Genomic DNA, 16,618 nt, shown 5'->3' on the forward strand with positions numbered 1-16,618 from the left:
CTGACTTTATATTTATTGATATTTACATCGACTACCTTGAAAAGTAGAAGTCCCAGGACTTATTGAACCATGGGTTATATCTTCTTTAACAATAAGAGCATGCCTCAGTTGATTAATTGGCTAAAACATTGTACTGAATGTCAAGGAATCTCAGTTCATATCCCAGTCAAGGTGAATTTTCACCTGTGACATCCTTACATTTTTGTGCACATCAGTGGGTGCTATTGCTCAAGTAGGTAAATGTTGCAGCATTTCTCACAGTTTATCATTTCTCACTATTTTAGTTTGTAACTGACTGTGATTGTAACTGACTTTAGGAGATTCCTCAAAAACAATGAGTATGGTTTCAATGAACAACCCTGACAAAAGCTCTATTTAATCTTAACCCTGCAATACTCCAAATAAGTACAGTTTGTGAATAAAAATTTGGTTTCAAGTCAAAAAAATGATTCTAGATGACCTCAGCTGAAACCAAACTGAGTGAATTATACATCCTTATAAGGGCATTTACAAATATGAAAACATTAGTATTCTACCATATACCACATATCTAGGGCATTCAAGGTAATATAAACACAACAAGAGGCCACCGATCACATATTATGATATTAGCAGGCTGATTTTCCAAAGTCAACATTTGCGATGTGAATTCATGTGGGCATTTACTTATTACTGAGAGTCATAAATGGGTTACTATTGGAAATCAGGTAGTGAACAAACTAATAGCAGTCCTTTGGCTATCAAATAAACACATTTCCACGGGAAGCTGGTAAACTCATCATCAAAGCACATCTTTATCAAGTCTGAAAAAAATACAACATAAAGGGCCAAATTTCATTTAAATATATGACAACTCAAGTACAAAATACTAAACCACCAAAGAAATAAATTTCTCTTCAATATAACTGGTGCAACCTTTCTGAATACAAGTGATTGTGAAGACCAAATGGAATAATCCTCATTTCATCTGAAACTCTTTCACAAAAAGGAGTGAGTTTAATTCACAATTCATGTATTGAACAGCAACACAAAAATTTTTGGGAATAAGTGACATTTGTAATTGATTTCCAGTGAGATGATCACGCTGAGTGTTCTGGTATCAAATCTTGACATGACATGATGGTGGAATATATCTATTGTAATTCACAGTGGACTAAGGAAAGTAATGTTTACATTTCAGCCCTATTAGTTGGACATAAGGTGAATGGTAGTGGTGGTTTGAGCAATCATGATGTTTATCATCCTGTGTCTGACAACCATATTGGCCAAGTTGTTGCCCTCCATAGATGTCTCAACACAAACTCCTTAGGACAACTTTGGACTTCTTCGATGCCATTCCTATTTCCCTTTCTGGTGGAATTCAGGTAAGCTGATGAAAGCTAATATGTAGTGAAATCATAAAAATTTAATATTTAGACTTCTGATGATAAGTTCTGCATGGTAACATAGATACCAACATAACTGTAATATTTAATTTTTCAAGTCACGTTCAACATGCATACATGTGGTTATTTATAGTGAGTTCATTATTGTGGTGCGATGAGTAATACATACCTTCAATCATTACTGATCAATTGCCAAACTATAAGGAGAATCTATATACTATATTTTTTCATTAATATCTCGAATTATTGATTTTCAACTGAATCTTGAACTTGACACTTCATTATTTCCAGCTTGATAGCAGCAGCAGTTATGTTCGTGATGGCTCAGAAAGTTGGTCAAGGTCAGAAGCTTGCTGCGGAAATCAAATGCAAAGCTGGTTTGGGCTTGAGCAGCGGATCAAAGAGCAAGAAGTCATCTGACTGTCATGGTGCAAGCAAGGGACTGTTCCTGGGTCTTCTGTGCCTCGTTTCAGGAATAGTGGTGATCATTGTGTTCTTTGTCGTCAAGGACAATGAGCAGTTCTCACCAATGCTGGCCTTTTGGCTCTGTTCAGGCACACAAATTTCCATCCTGGCCCTATGTACTTTGCTGACTGGAGTGGGACTTGTCCAGATTCGAAGGCTGTCCCTGGTCACGGCGTGCTCTCGTCATCGAGGGCCCCTGCCAACGTTAGATCGCATACTACTGCATGCATCTCTGACAGGGGTTCTCATTCATTCTGTCTTTGGCATGGTTGCTGGAGGGAGCAAGATGTTGGATGGGGATGCTCGATACATTTCTGTGTTTGTCTCAGGGGCTCTTCTCCTTGTCCAAGCTGCTACCCAAAGTGCCCTACTCTCCGAGGCTCTGCACCGCGTATGCGTCTCACGGCTGCAGCTGTCATCAAGGCCTGGGAGGCAGATTGTGACCTTTCTCCTGTTCGCCAACTCAATACTTTGGGTGTTTGATGCTTTCGTGACTCACAGCTGGGTGGCACAGGAAGTTCAGCTCCACTTCTATGGCATTCTGGTTTGGGGTGTCGTTTCTCGTATCTCACTGCCACTCCTGGTGTTCTATCGGTTTCACTCGGTCGTGCTGCTGCTTGAAGTATGGAAAAGGTCTTATGTTACGTCAGGGATTTACTGATGGTGCGGGAAGTCAACCAGAGGGTTGGAGAGTGAAATGGGTGGAGCGAAGGGTTGTCACTGTTTGCCCATTCAGAATATTTACTCCTTGGTGGAGGAGGGAGGTAAGCTTATAGTTGACCATGAGTATGATCATCCTCAAAGAGGTGCAGAGTTCAGGGGACTATATGGAAATGTAATACATGTGCAACCCCCTCTGCTTCCTCCTCCAAGCAGGAAGCTCTTTGGACAACTCAAACTTTGGCAGTGGAAACCAAAGTCAAAAAATGATGGCATAGTCCAAAGTGAGAAAATGAGATTTTTGCAGGGCTGGTTGACTTCGCCAAATAAAGTCGTCAAAAATCCTCCCTTCGATCCATTCAGGAAGCTTCCCTGGCATACAAACCTACACCTGCTCAAATTTTAAACCTCTATTATTAAGATAAACTAATTGATTGATGATGTACTTAACAGAATTGCTGTGAATTTTGTAAATATATATATGTGTACATAAGACAACTGACAAAAAAGACATCTCATGATATCTAAAAAGTTGAAAAAGTGTGGTCTAATATTTGCAGTTTGTACATATTTTCTCCTTTTGTAGAAAATTTTGCTCTAAAAAAATTACAAGAACACTGTAATATGCATTGAAAAGTTATGCAAATAACTGCATTTAATACATGACTATTTTTTTATAATATAAATTGGAAACATGAAAAGATACATGTTTTATTAGTCTGAGATGTCACTAAAAAATGGAGAATCTAAGAATTACAGTTGAAATGTAATTTCAAGCCATTATCACACTTTATAACTATAAGATATCAATATTATGCTATAAGATCAAAGAAGACATGTTGATGTAGACATCCCTTATTTATTATGATTTATCCTGGAGTTTGTGTTTTTTGAAAGATGATTTGGAAGACATGAAGTCCCTCTTACATACAAAATGCAAATTATTTTTCAAATTTCCACTTCCTGTTTGAAGTATTGAAATATGATGGCTATGTACTATTATTCAATATTCAAATTTGATTACATGGGTTGTCAGCAATTAAGTGGGTGGTTATATTGAGGGGGTGAATCTTCATATCAAATGGGCAAAAGCTTTAGAAAAAGAATGAGGTTAGCATGAAATAATTTCCTGATTTTACCATAAGTAACAAAAATGATTATTGAGGTGAAAAAAGTATTCAACTGTAAAATCAAACTAGACTTTTACATTCTGAAATACATGTTAACAAAAATTAATAGATTGTTAAAATTTCCTCAATAAAGCATGTTATGCTGCCTAAAAACAGCTTTGAGAGTGATATTTGTTACAAATTTGGAAGGCACTTTCTTGATATATGATTTTCTAATGTCAATGTTTTTAGTACCAATCATATTAGTCATTGATAGACAGGACATGCAAATCTAAGTATTTCTTTTTATTTAATCAGAAATGTGTAACTCTCAAAGCTATATCAATGATGCACAATAACTTGTAGCATAATATGCTGCAATGCTGCTCACAGTTTGGGGAATTTTCCCATGAACTAAAAATCTGAAAAAATTCTAAATTCCTTTTTTTATAGTCAGGCTCAGTTTGTTACACTAAATAAGTGGTGCCATTTATCTTTTACTCAAAAATATGTCATATCACATCAAAATGTATCAATTATTTTTTTCTATCATAAAAAATACAGCCATCCACTAATGCAAAAATTTCAATTACTGGCATTTATGTTTGTTCTTATTATTGTACTTTAAAACTATGTGTTTGAAATGTATTGATCTTGTAAATTGATTGTTGGATGTATTGGCAGACACTCTGTCATTGGAAACAATTGCCTGAACTCAGAAATTCAATTTAGAACTTATAATACATAATAAATAACCACAGAGGGGCTTCCAATTTAATGTGTTGTAAAAATATATTTCCTTAAGACAATTTTATTTGATATCCTGATGCTTGAGTCATTCACTTGAAGTAGAAATATTTCTACACGTATCATTGATTTCACCATCCATTTATGCTATTTAATTTTACCATTTCATGGTGGAAAATTACTATATCAGAAAGAAAACTTTCACTGCGGTATTTGATGTTTTTTTGATTATGAAATTTGTCAGTGAAAATTGAAGGAGATTCTATTCATGTTGCTAAAATTATTGATTGAAAAAAATAACAAGACACATCAAGCTTTTGATATTGCATTGAAATTGTGCTATTTATATATCTATATTTGATTATGTACACCTAATTAATTATGTTACCAGTCAATTATGTAAATATTTTTATAGAAATATCAATGATTGGTGCCTATGAACAGTACAGAATATTTGGAAAATCCATGGGTCATAATAAATATTGACTTTATTACTACTTATTCAACTTATTTCATTTTGTGAACCCAAGCAAAACGTCCCATTCTTTTCTGTAACAAACGCACCTAACTAGATGACAGTTTGTTAACCAAGTAACTAGCTTAGTCAGATAAAAACATGGAACAAAATCCACAGTCTTTCTCAAATTTCATGAAATTATGATCAATGTGACAGGTTTTTATATGCAAATATGCATCATCATAAGGTAACATCCACCACATTACTTTCAGAATGTGTTTAAGTGGTTAATTTTACTGAAAGGAAGACTGGGAAAGGGGATGGGGGAAGCTGAAGGGATTAAATAAGGGGGGGGGGGGAAGTATTCACCAATATGGCAATCAGAATAGGGAGAGGTATTGAGATTAATACCAAAAGTGTATTGTGGGTTATGAATGAAACACCTTTCAAAGCTGCCCTTTTTCTGTTGAACTATTTCAATTGTCAAAGGACATTCAGTCTATGACCTTTTGATTCAAAGAGAGTGAATTCAAGAATCAATTTGCCCTGATGAAAAAATTTGTCCATTGATGATGGTATTCTATCTCCCTCCACTTCTCTCACATGTTCTTTTATCCAAGCTTAAAATTGTCTCCCTATGCGCCCAATAAATGCCATGTCATAAGCATCATGCTCTAGTTTACACACTCCACTTTTTTATCGTTATTGTCTATTGTGTAGAACTTTGAAAAGACAGTCAACCTATAAAAAGCTAATTGGAATTTAATTTTATGGAAAAGGTCATCAATTTTTATATGATATTTATAGAGAGGGGGGTGGTTGAGTTGCCAAACCCCTGATTTTTGCAGAATACCATGGTTACTCCAAATGAGCGCTTCTCATAATTTCAGTCAGAAAGTTAATATTCCTGTCTGCTAGAGAGATGGTCAAAATAATACCTGTGGCCAGCACTTGGCTGCTCATCAGAGGTACGAGTGTACTCTAGCTTTAAGGTGACATGTTATCCCAGTAGGGGATCTAAAAAAAACTCCTCAAGGAGGGCCTTCTTCATGAATGAACAAAAATAATTTTATAAACTCCTCTTCCACAAACACACAAGTTGACAACAAACCTGAGGAAGATAGTTGTATGTTTAGGGGAAAAATATATTAAAAATCAGTGTCAGGTAAATGAATAATGTATATTAGGTAATTCTGGATTCTATAGTATTTAAGTCAAAATTATTCCAAAAAATCCCCCCCCCCTTGCCCTTGGATTCACCATTGTGTTACCCTATGGAAGCTACCAGTCCCCTTGCTCAATCCTTTCAATTAATTCTTTCACACTGCTGTATCCTTAAATACATCTTCCACCTATGTCCTATTCATATATTGTTTCATATATGCTCTTCTGTCCCTGAGACTTTAAATATTCATTGTCTTGACAGCCTCTTTCACTTAATTATTCGATAACTTTCTTGGCCTACCTCTTCCTCTAAAAACTATTTACTCCTTTCTCATATATCTGTTTGGTAACCCAACTCTCATCCATTCCCTCAGCATGTACAAATTGATGGAGGATAATTCTTTAATACTTGTCTATTACCACTGCATCCTTTAAACTTATTTCAACTTTCTATAATGACCAAATGATTCCTCACACTATATCTCCTATATTCTATATTTGATGCTCACATCTCATAAACCATATGGTATACTCACTGTACTTATGTTTACCCCGGTGCATCCAAGTTTCACTTCCATATATTAATGTGAGGAATGTACGCTTCTAAACAATGGTATTTTTGCTACCTTGGATGCAAATATTTTTGTATTCACCCCATATACCACCAACTGGTATTTGGTTATTGATATTGGAGTAAGACAGGGATGTCACGTGCCATGTATTCTTTTCAATATATATGGGGTGGAAATGGGAAGGGAGGCATGAGAATGGATGGGTGAAAATAGGTGAGGAACTCTCTATATCAGTTAAATTTGTGGATGATCTGGCATTAATTAGCAAGTCAGCCAAAGGGTAACAATCATTGCCGAGGACCCCGCAGAATAAGTATGATATGTAGAGAATGAGAATCAACCATAAGGAAACAAGGGTAAAGAGAATATGAAGGAAAATGAATGGTAAGATAATCATTAAAATCAAAGTTCATAAACTAGAACAGAAAGAACAGTTAGGAAGTTTTGTGGAAGATGGTGTGTAAAGTAGCACGACTATTAAATGATTGAATCATATAAAGAAGCATTTACTAAGAGAGAGGAGTTGACAATGGGCAAATTAAGCAAAGATGTAATGATACTGATAGCAAAAACCATTATATGGAGCAAGGTTTTATATGGTTCAGAAACCTGGTCATAGAGACAAAAGGATGAGCATAGATCGGAGGCCTTTGAGATGTATGTTTAAAGGGAAATGGAAACAATAAAATTGATTTGATAGGAAAAGAAACATAAAATTTAGGCATGATAAACGAAGATAGATGGCTGTTGCAGGATATTCAGAGGAGGCAGGGCGAGTGGCTGCAGGAGATATGGAGAGGAGGCAATGGGATGCTGAAGACCATGATGTAGAGGGATGCATTTTGGAAGGAACAAGGGAGGTAGAAATTAAGTAGAGCTAATAATGAGTTGTTGTAATATGTAGTATGCAGTGTAGGTATATTTTGTTTAATGTAAATTAAGGCTTAGGATAACAGTAGTGTGCAATGGTAAGAATTCATCAAAAGCCTAGCCTAATCCAGTAGAATCCTGCCTGTTATTATACCATTATGGTGCATTTCAAATGTTTACCTATTGCCCTCCAGTTTTATGGATAAGTACCATAATTATTAAGGATGCAATAATGATGAATTAAAAAGTATAGGATAAATTATGGGAAACTTAAATATTTAACAGGAAATACATTAAAATTAATGACAAATTCTTCACAAAGTCACCAGTTACCATTTTGTATGATGAAAAGGGTTACCCTCGGTTGATATTTTTTTTTAAAGGTAATCTACCGGTTAAGGTAGGTTTTTGGATGGACACAACTACCAAACAAATATTTTATTACTCCTAACAAAACACAAAATCCATCATCCTACTCTATATCAGGTCCCTCTTCATCTCAGAGTACTTTCTTCCTCCCTTCATCCCGTCCAACATCCCTATCCTGTTCCTTCCCTTTCCTCTTTTGCCCAACATTCTACCCTCTATCACAGTCTTCAACATCCCACTGCCGGTCAACACCCCCTTCATCCACTTTTCCTGCCTCCATAGGATTGCGCCCAACAAACCCCTCTCTTCGCCCACCATACCAAGTACTTCCTCATTTGTTTTCTTCTCTGTCCATTTCACCTTTTCCATTCTTCTCCACACCCACATTTCAAAAGCCTCCAGTCTACGTCTATCCTCCTGCTTCAATGACCACGTTTCCGCGCCGTACATAGCTACGCTCCATATCAAAGTTTTTACGAGTCTTTTCTTAACATCCTTACTCAAAGTCCCCGTCATCAACTCCCTCCTCCTCGTGAAAGCCTCTTTGCCTAGCGCAATTCTTCTCCTTACGTCCCTACTACTTTGACCGTGTTGGTCCAAAACACTACCGAGATACGTAAACTGTTCTACCTGCTCTAGTTTTTGCCCTCTTACTTTAATGTTAAGATTAGCCTTTTTCTTTCTAGAAAATCGCATAACCTTTGTTTTATTAATGTTGATTCTCATCCCATACCTGTCGCACTGAATTTCCAATTCACTAAGCAATGCTTGCAGCCCCTTGGCTGACTGACAAACTAAAGCTTGGTCATCAGCAAACCTAACTGATTTTACGAATCCCCCGCCCACTTTCATTCCTACCTCGAGTTCTTCCCATGCCTCTTTGATCATTTCCTCTGCATACAGGTTGAACAGCAACGGTGATAATGGGCAACCCTGCCTTACACCCCTTCCTAACACTGCCCATCCTGACTCCCCGTTTCCCACCCGCACCTGAGCAGTCTGAGACATGTACAGGTTGCGGATTAGCCTCCTTTCCCTCCAATCTATTCCTATTTTCTGCAATATACTCATTAGTTTTTCCCAATTCACTCTATCAAACGCTTTTTCGAAATCTACGAAACAGGCAAATACCTCCTGGTTGTGTTCTATATTCCTCTCGATTAATAATCTCATTACTGCAATGGCATCACGCGTACCTCTCCCCTTCCTAAACCCAAACTGATCATCCCCTAAGTAATCATTTGCCCTACTCTCTATCCGTTTGTTTATGATCCTGAGAACAACTTTAGCTGCGTGGGATATCAAACTAATTGTCCTATAGTCCTCACATGACGTGGCCTTTACCTTTTTCGGAATCGGAACTAAAACTGCTCTCACAAAGTCTTCCGGCCAGATTCCCTCCTCATAAATGCTACGGATCAGCCCATATAGCCTCTTCCTCCCACATTTTCCTAAGCATTTTAAAAGTTCCACGGGAATGTTATCTACCCCCACGGCCTTATTTAGTTTCATCTCCCTTAATGCCCTTTCTATCTCATTGTCTAGTATGCCTGGACCTAAGCTGTCTTCCTCTACGTCATTTTCTTTTTCAATGTCTAACTGTGTTGGTCTGAGTTCTTTACTATACAGTTCTTCTATATACTCCTTCCATCTCTCTTGGATCTTTCCTGCGTCAACTATTACCTTACCCGCCTTATCTCTAACTATTAGCATAGCTCTTCCTTTCTTACTTCCCGATAACGATTTAACTTTGCTGTACAGCGCACCGATTTCGCCCTTCCTCTGGAGACTTTCCATATCCTCGCACTGCGTCTTCCACCATGCGTCTTTTGCCTTATTTGTTGCCCGCCTCAATTTATTGTTCAATTCTTTGTACTTCATTTTGCCTAATTCTGTATTTATATTCTTCCATTTTCGCCGCTCATCCATCTTTGTAATCATCTCATCCGTGATCCATGGTTTCCTAGTTCTTTTAGTGTTAACGGTTCCAATAGTGTCTTTTGCGGCTTTAGACAACCCTTTTTTGATCATTTCCCATTTTTCTTCGATAGTAATAAGCCCTTTACCATCCTCCATGATTTTCTCTACCGCCTGTTTGTATTCCTTCCTTTTCAACCCATTTAATGCTTCTACATTCCATTTTCTAACTCGCCGCCCCTGCCTTATCTTTTTGAAACGTACGCTACATTTCATAACAACTAAATTGTGGTCTGAGTCCGCATCCGCTCCCGGAAAGCTGTGGGAATTTATCACACTATTCCTAAACCTGTGTCTAACCAGGATATAATCTAGCTGATATCTTCCTGAGTCACCTGGCATTTTCCATGTATACCTGCGTCTTTTGTGGTGTCTAAACCAAGTGTTGGTGATGACTAACCCCTGTCTCCTGCAGAACTCAACTGCTTTCTCCCCGCGGTCATTCCTCGTGCCTAAACCGTAGTCGCCCACCTCATCACCATCTCTTCCTTCGCCTACCATCGCATTCATATCCCCCATCACTATCAAATGTTTCCCTGCTGGAACACACGCGATCATGTCCTCTAACTGATCGTATATCTTATCGACCTCTTCTTCCTTATGGTTGCTCGGTGGCATGTATACCTGAATAATAACTAAGTTCGTCGGTTCTGCTTTTATCTCCACTAGTAGTATTCTATCCGTTACCTGCTCTATGTTGACTACGCTTCTTCCTACCTCTTCATTTAATACTATGGCAACCCCTCGTTGGCTCTCGTCCCCACCGCTGTATATTATTCTATACTTATCACTCCAGTAATCCCCGCTATCTTTCCATCTCACCTCGCATAGACCTAAAATATCTATATTTCCCCTTTCCATCTCTCGCTTAACATTCTCCAATTTCCCTGTCCTCATCATTGTCCTAACATTCCACGTTCCTATTCTAACTAATTTTGTCTTCTTCTCCTGCGTCTTCTGTCCTGCTGCTGCTGGTTTTCCCTTGCAAGGATTTCGTGGGATGACGACCGCGGAAGCCTTGCCTCCCCCGCTGCCGGGCACGACACACGGCCGATTGGGCCGAGCCCCGTGGTTGCCAGGACTCAAAATATCTCTATTGTCCATCATATTTTTCTAGGGAATGATAATTGAGGTGGTTTCCCGTTGCCTTCCTCAATAGTGTTTTTAACGTGACACCATCACTTTCGGTTGATATAAGTGAAGGTTTTGCCCCTCCTCTTGCAGGACAACATTTATTGAAGTAATATATTAATAATAAAGAGAATGAAGGACTAAGTGATTAAGTCTGCTTGGATGAAAGAATTATGATGATAAGAATGAAATGCAAAAGTTGAGACCTGGTAATAATACAAGTCCACATGCCAACTAGTCAGCATTTCAATGAAAAAAACATGGAGACAGAAGGAAAGGGTATATAAAGAGTATTTTAGGAAAGGAAAAAAAGTGTGTGTATTTAATAGAAATAGAAGACTGAAATGCAGTCACAGGAGTAGGAAATGGAGATAACGAAGTGGTTAAATTTGGGTTAAGAAAAGGAATGAAAATGGGCAATACTTTTCTTAGTTTCTGGAAAGAAAATTGTAGGTAACACTCTGTTTGAAGGCACACTTGCCCATCTTCACTCTATTCAAAAAATGTGAGATATATAATTTAATAACACAACAGTGATTGAGGTATAGCATGAAAAGTGTAAGAAGTTACCCATGGGCAGTTATTTGCTCAGACCCCAATCTAGTCACATCTTAACGTGTAATAAACTATGGAAAGGATGTGGAAATTGAGAGAAAGCAAAAAAATGTTAATAGATGACAAGAACTTAATGCAACTGCAGCAAGGGAAATGGAAAACTTATGCTATGAATATTTAAAGAGGAGGAGAAAGAGGGATTGCATTAATGAAAAATGGGAAGATAGCCTCAAATAAACAGCAGAAGAAGATACAGAAACAAAAGTAAGGAAAAAATAATGACCTAACAACAGAGGAGGTAAGAGAGAAAATGAGAACATGGGAAGACGTACATACAATAAAGGAGGTAGTAGAATTACAGGAAACTAAATAATAAGCTCAGAAGTGAAATTTATTTGTTCAAAGAGAAATCTATGAGGAAAAATAAGATGGTAGATTTCATTTGATACACAAGTAAGCTATAAGTACTCTATACTTATCATTCCAGTTATCCCCGCTATCCTTCCATCTCACCTCGCAAAGATGTAAAACTATACTTCCTCTCCCCATCTCTTGCTTCATATTTTCTAATTTTCCTATCCTTAACATTGTCCTAACGATCCAAGTTCCAACTCTAACTAATTCAATCCTTTTCTGCATCTTCTGTGCTGCTGCTGCCAGTGTTGCTTTTAGTTTGCAAGAATTTTGTGAGATGATGACCATGGAAACCTTATCTCCTCCACTGCCGGGCAGGACACACAGCCAATTGGGCTGAGTCCCATAGTTGCCAGAACTCATTTTCTCTATGTTTATTGCTCATCATTCAATCCTAGGGGAATAAAATTGGGGAGGTTTCATTTTGCCTTCCTCCAAAAGGGACTAAAAGTCTCAACCTCACCCCAATAAAAGTATTACATAAATGATTAAAAAAAATCATTGTTTTTATTGAGATCCCATCACTCAAAGGCCACCCCAATGGAGTCAGACACCTTTGCAGGCACCTTACTGAGGAACAGACACCGCAGGAACTACCTTTCATCCGGCCTATACTCTGGACCAATCTGGCGTGAGTGACCCTACCAGGAGCAAATACTATTGCTCTCACCAGCACAGCTCTAGGGGTTATCAGAACACACAGGCCCTTCCACGACATCGAGGTTGTGATCAATAGATAGATAGAGAGAGGTCTTTATTTGGGCGAAATTGAGACCTAATGATCCCTTCTTCCATATAACCTATAAATAGGGAAGGATACGTACCATATGGAATGCTAAAAAAAACATTCAGGACTACAAGGAGACTAGAACAGAATCAGGATGATTGAAAAAGTGTCTTATCTGATTTATTTTCCCATATTCATAAGGTAAAAAGTTAAAACAACCAACTCCACAATGAAACAATCTTAAACAAACTTCCCTCTTGTATGTGATTAGGTTATTGATCCATCAGCTAAAAATCCTGCAAAAAATATGACTATCCACTTTCATGAATGACATATGATCATCATGCTCGACTTACTAAGAGAACTAATAAAAGAACTGCAATAGTCAACCCAAGGGTTGGTTTGATAGGTGAGGTTAGAACTCACCTATTATTTTGTCCAACAGTGGGTGAAATCAACACATCAACAGGGTAGGTGAAATTTCACTATAACATAAAAATAATTTATTTGTTGCTATGTAAATATTTTAACTTAGCAACTAACTGTTTACATGATTATTAATTTATAATGCTGAGTTGCTATGTCTCTTGGCTAATAAATACTACTAAGGAAAATCAAGCGCCAGAAAAATTACTCAGCTTGGATGAAACTGAAGGCGTCATTCAAAATCAAACCCAACCTCTCCAATAAGCAGCCCCATGCTCAACACACTGGCCTACCACACCTCCAAGATGTAAGCATTAATCGGTTTTAATTGAATTAGTCAGTGATACAGGTACTAGCATTTAAATGCCAATGGAGGTAGCAAAGATGGTACCTACCTTAGAACAACCACTCTGCCGAGGGCAAAAAAAAAGGCCGTCGTGCATGCATCTGGCCATGCTTTTCACCATGTCGGATAAAGGTAGGTAAACAGCTGACCCAAGCTTGTACATTTCCATTCTTTAATTAATTTTTTTGAAATTGCTGGGCAAAAATTCGGTTATTAAATCCATTTTAAAAGCATATAAAAACACTGACGTATACTTGAGTCCAAAGAAATTGTCTCAAAAGTACCTCCAAAACGTAATTTTATCAGCTAACAATATATGTATTCCTGTTATTTTAAGACCTTTGATGATGACATAAATGTATGAACCCACACAATACTTTATTAGTAATCAAAATGATTATTCTGAAGTCAGACACATTCAGGTAGACAAGTTATGGATTCCGTCATATCATTCAAGTCTAAATAATCGAAATTTGAATACCTAGCAGCCATTATTTTCGCTAGTCATCTGGATTCATGCAAGCTGGTGAAGGCGCACGAATTTCGGTTGGAAACACAATTGGAGGGTAAAGAAAAGAGAATAATTAGAGTATTACTCTCAATAGCTACAATCGTTTCCTGGTGTACTTAATATAGTGAATTTGTTTCTCTTTCCTTCAATTATAGAAATCGTATGGAGAGAAAAGTTTGATAAGATGTTTTTGAAGACTTGTGTATAAATTCCAAAGAAACTGCGGGAGATGCCGAAACGGTAACTTTAAACGGAGTCATCGCCTAATGTGCATTTCCATGCAACGATTTCAGAGTGTAAAAATCATTCGCCTTGACTGAACTTTCGACCGGACATTGAGGGATCCGGGTTCGAATCCCGGTCTAGGCGAATGATTCTTACTCTCTGAAATTGTTGCACCCTGTGTATAGTTTGTGGCCTACGTCGGACTCTGCTATTGAAGTTAGTCAGGTAAATGATTTCTTAGAGATAATGATTTTAAAAATGAATAATGCTTAATTTAACACTAATTTCATTTAGTTTTTTTCTCCTGAACTTTGGAAACTAACGAATTGTCTTGTTTAGCGATATTGTATAGTGTTCCTGATTCACGCGGCTATTAAACGTTGTTTATTTAGGCAGTGAAAGATCAGGAATTCCGTTCTGAAGGGGATAAAGTATATCAATACGATATTTCATTTCTGTGGTGCATTTTTTTAGCATTACCTATTTGATATTTAAAAAAAGGGTTAAGCAACTAACCGCCATCTTTTATCGTTAATGCGCCCTCATTACCAATATATTTCACTTATTCTTAGTCGTAAATCTAGAAACTTTTGAAGTAAATTTATATTTCTGTAGAAAATTTAAAAAGGAAGATTTTGAAAATTTATTTGAGTGTGTATTCATTAGAAAATACGAACATTTAATGATGGACTTGCTTTTCTTACTAATTCATAAATTATTATTAGAGATATTCCAGGAAATATTTTATGTTAAGATAATTAAGTTGCATATAACGATGAAAAGTTAGTCTACTGTTTGATCTGTCTGAAGTGCTATCTGATATTAGTCAAAGCAAAGTCATTAATTGCAAAGAGTTTATGAATTGACACTCATTTACTAAATCGCTATTCTTTGGCTTACATAAAAATTAAGGGGCATGCTTGAAATAGTATTCAACTACACGGCATGCCATCAACTGATAGTCTAGTTTTAGCATGAAAGTAATGATCAAGCTCTCAGAAAATTTAAGAATTTGGACTTTGGATTCCCCTTTCCCGTTTCGTATCCCTGCCTTCTCATTTTAGTCCTCGGTGCAAGAAGTTCAATATTCTCCAACAGGTGGCAGATACGTCGGCATCTCACCCTCGACTCGGCGCCGTATGGCGTCAGCTGACGCTGGGTGTGTCCGCATGACTTTAAAATTCCCAAATCGGGACGAAAATAAGGATAACAATATGGAATAAGTCTTCCTCTCGATAGCAAAAACCTCAATACGTTCGTTGGTCGCGAAATCGACGCAAGATATGCGCCTTTAGCGTGAATAAAATCAGAAGAACTCAGGTCTCGCCTCCCACAGGAGACCGAAGCTCGAAGGCGGTGGAAAGTCGACCAATCAGGACCCACGTCGTGGATGGTCGGCGCAAAGGTCATTGAAACCTGGCGGTTCCGCCCACCCCAGCTCTCGCCCGACTCCCTCACGCGCATCACTTGCCTGCCCTCTTCGCACGAGTGAGGAAGTATCTACCGACCGTCGTCAGCCGGCCGGCGCTTTTTGAGTAGCAAGGGGCAACAGGTGGTTGCGTTTCACTCTCATATACCTATAGTTCATACAGGCGCTTTTGAGAAGGGAGGAGTGTGAAGTCTTAAAAGGGAAGAGAGAGGCAAGATTTTTTTATTAACTCGGCCCTGCTCCTCCTACCTTCGGACTCTCCGGCAAGTGAGAGAGAGGCAGGCGGCCCCGCATCGCCCGGCAAGAGTTCCTCGAAACCCGACAGTGGTGTTCGTTTCGTCTTGAAAGAACCACGAAGCAGACGTGTCTCTTTATTTCAGTTTGCCGAATAAGGGGGATTTTTTCCGGTTTATCGCCTACGATACCAGCGGTTTCTTTTTTCGTTTGAAGAAAAAGAGTTGGCGTCCGAGTGAGTGTGTATGCCTGTGGAGGCAGCAACCGTCACCGTTTCAGAGACGCTGTGACGGGAAAGGAAAGCCGGCGAGGCCTGGGAAGGCGGTGGGAGTGACCGAAGCAGCGCATCGACTCCCTGCTATTGTTCCCTCCCGAGTTCTCTTTTATAAGTTCCTTAAAGGTGGTGTTCTCGAGTGAACCGGCGTGCGATCTCCCTTTCTTAGAGAGACAAGAGAGAGGATATTTTCGCCTAGCTTAAAGGAGACAGTTTTTTTTGTAATTTGGTGTTTTGGGTGAGGAGATTGTGTGGACTTTGGTGTACTTTGCACAGTGTCTGTGTGTGTTCGAGGGAGGAAGAGTGTGTGCGTGGGAGTGTGGGTTAGTGTGATTCGTGGAGTGAGATAGAAGGGGGAGGTGGTCACAAAACAGTCGGCGATTGCACGGTGCGCTCTCGGCGAGTAGGGAGTCCGAGTGGAACGGAAAAAGCCCCCAAGAAAATCGCGTTCGCCGTAGTGCCTGCTGCTAGTAGCAAAATTCGATTCTCCCCGGCTTCATTATCGAGCTCCGAACTGGATTAGAAGTTTCGCACGAGCGTGACATTAGCTGGGAGCGCTCTCCCACTAAAC

The 16,618-nt window shown here is 38.5% G+C and overlaps 1 protein-coding gene across 1 annotated transcript in view; it reads left to right on the plus strand.

The window, feature by feature from the left end:
* The window catches only part of LOC139691555 (proton channel OtopLc-like), a 124,344-nt gene extending 121,833 nt beyond the window's left edge, over positions 1–2,511 (plus strand). Inside the window, exons 7-8 of the mRNA XM_071589428.1 lie at positions 1,181–1,364; positions 1,677–2,511. Of these exons, the coding sequence (XP_071445529.1) occupies positions 1,181–1,364; positions 1,677–2,511 (1,019 nt within the window). The remainder of the gene's footprint in view (positions 1–1,180; positions 1,365–1,676) is intronic.
* The last annotated feature ends 14,107 nt before the right edge of the window (positions 2,512–16,618 follow it).

Source organism: Hetaerina americana, unplaced genomic scaffold, assembly GCF_022747635.1.
Source record: "Hetaerina americana unplaced genomic scaffold, ioHetAmer1.1.p SCAF_38, whole genome shotgun sequence".
Lineage (NCBI taxonomy): Eukaryota > Metazoa > Arthropoda > Insecta > Odonata > Calopterygidae > Hetaerina > Hetaerina americana.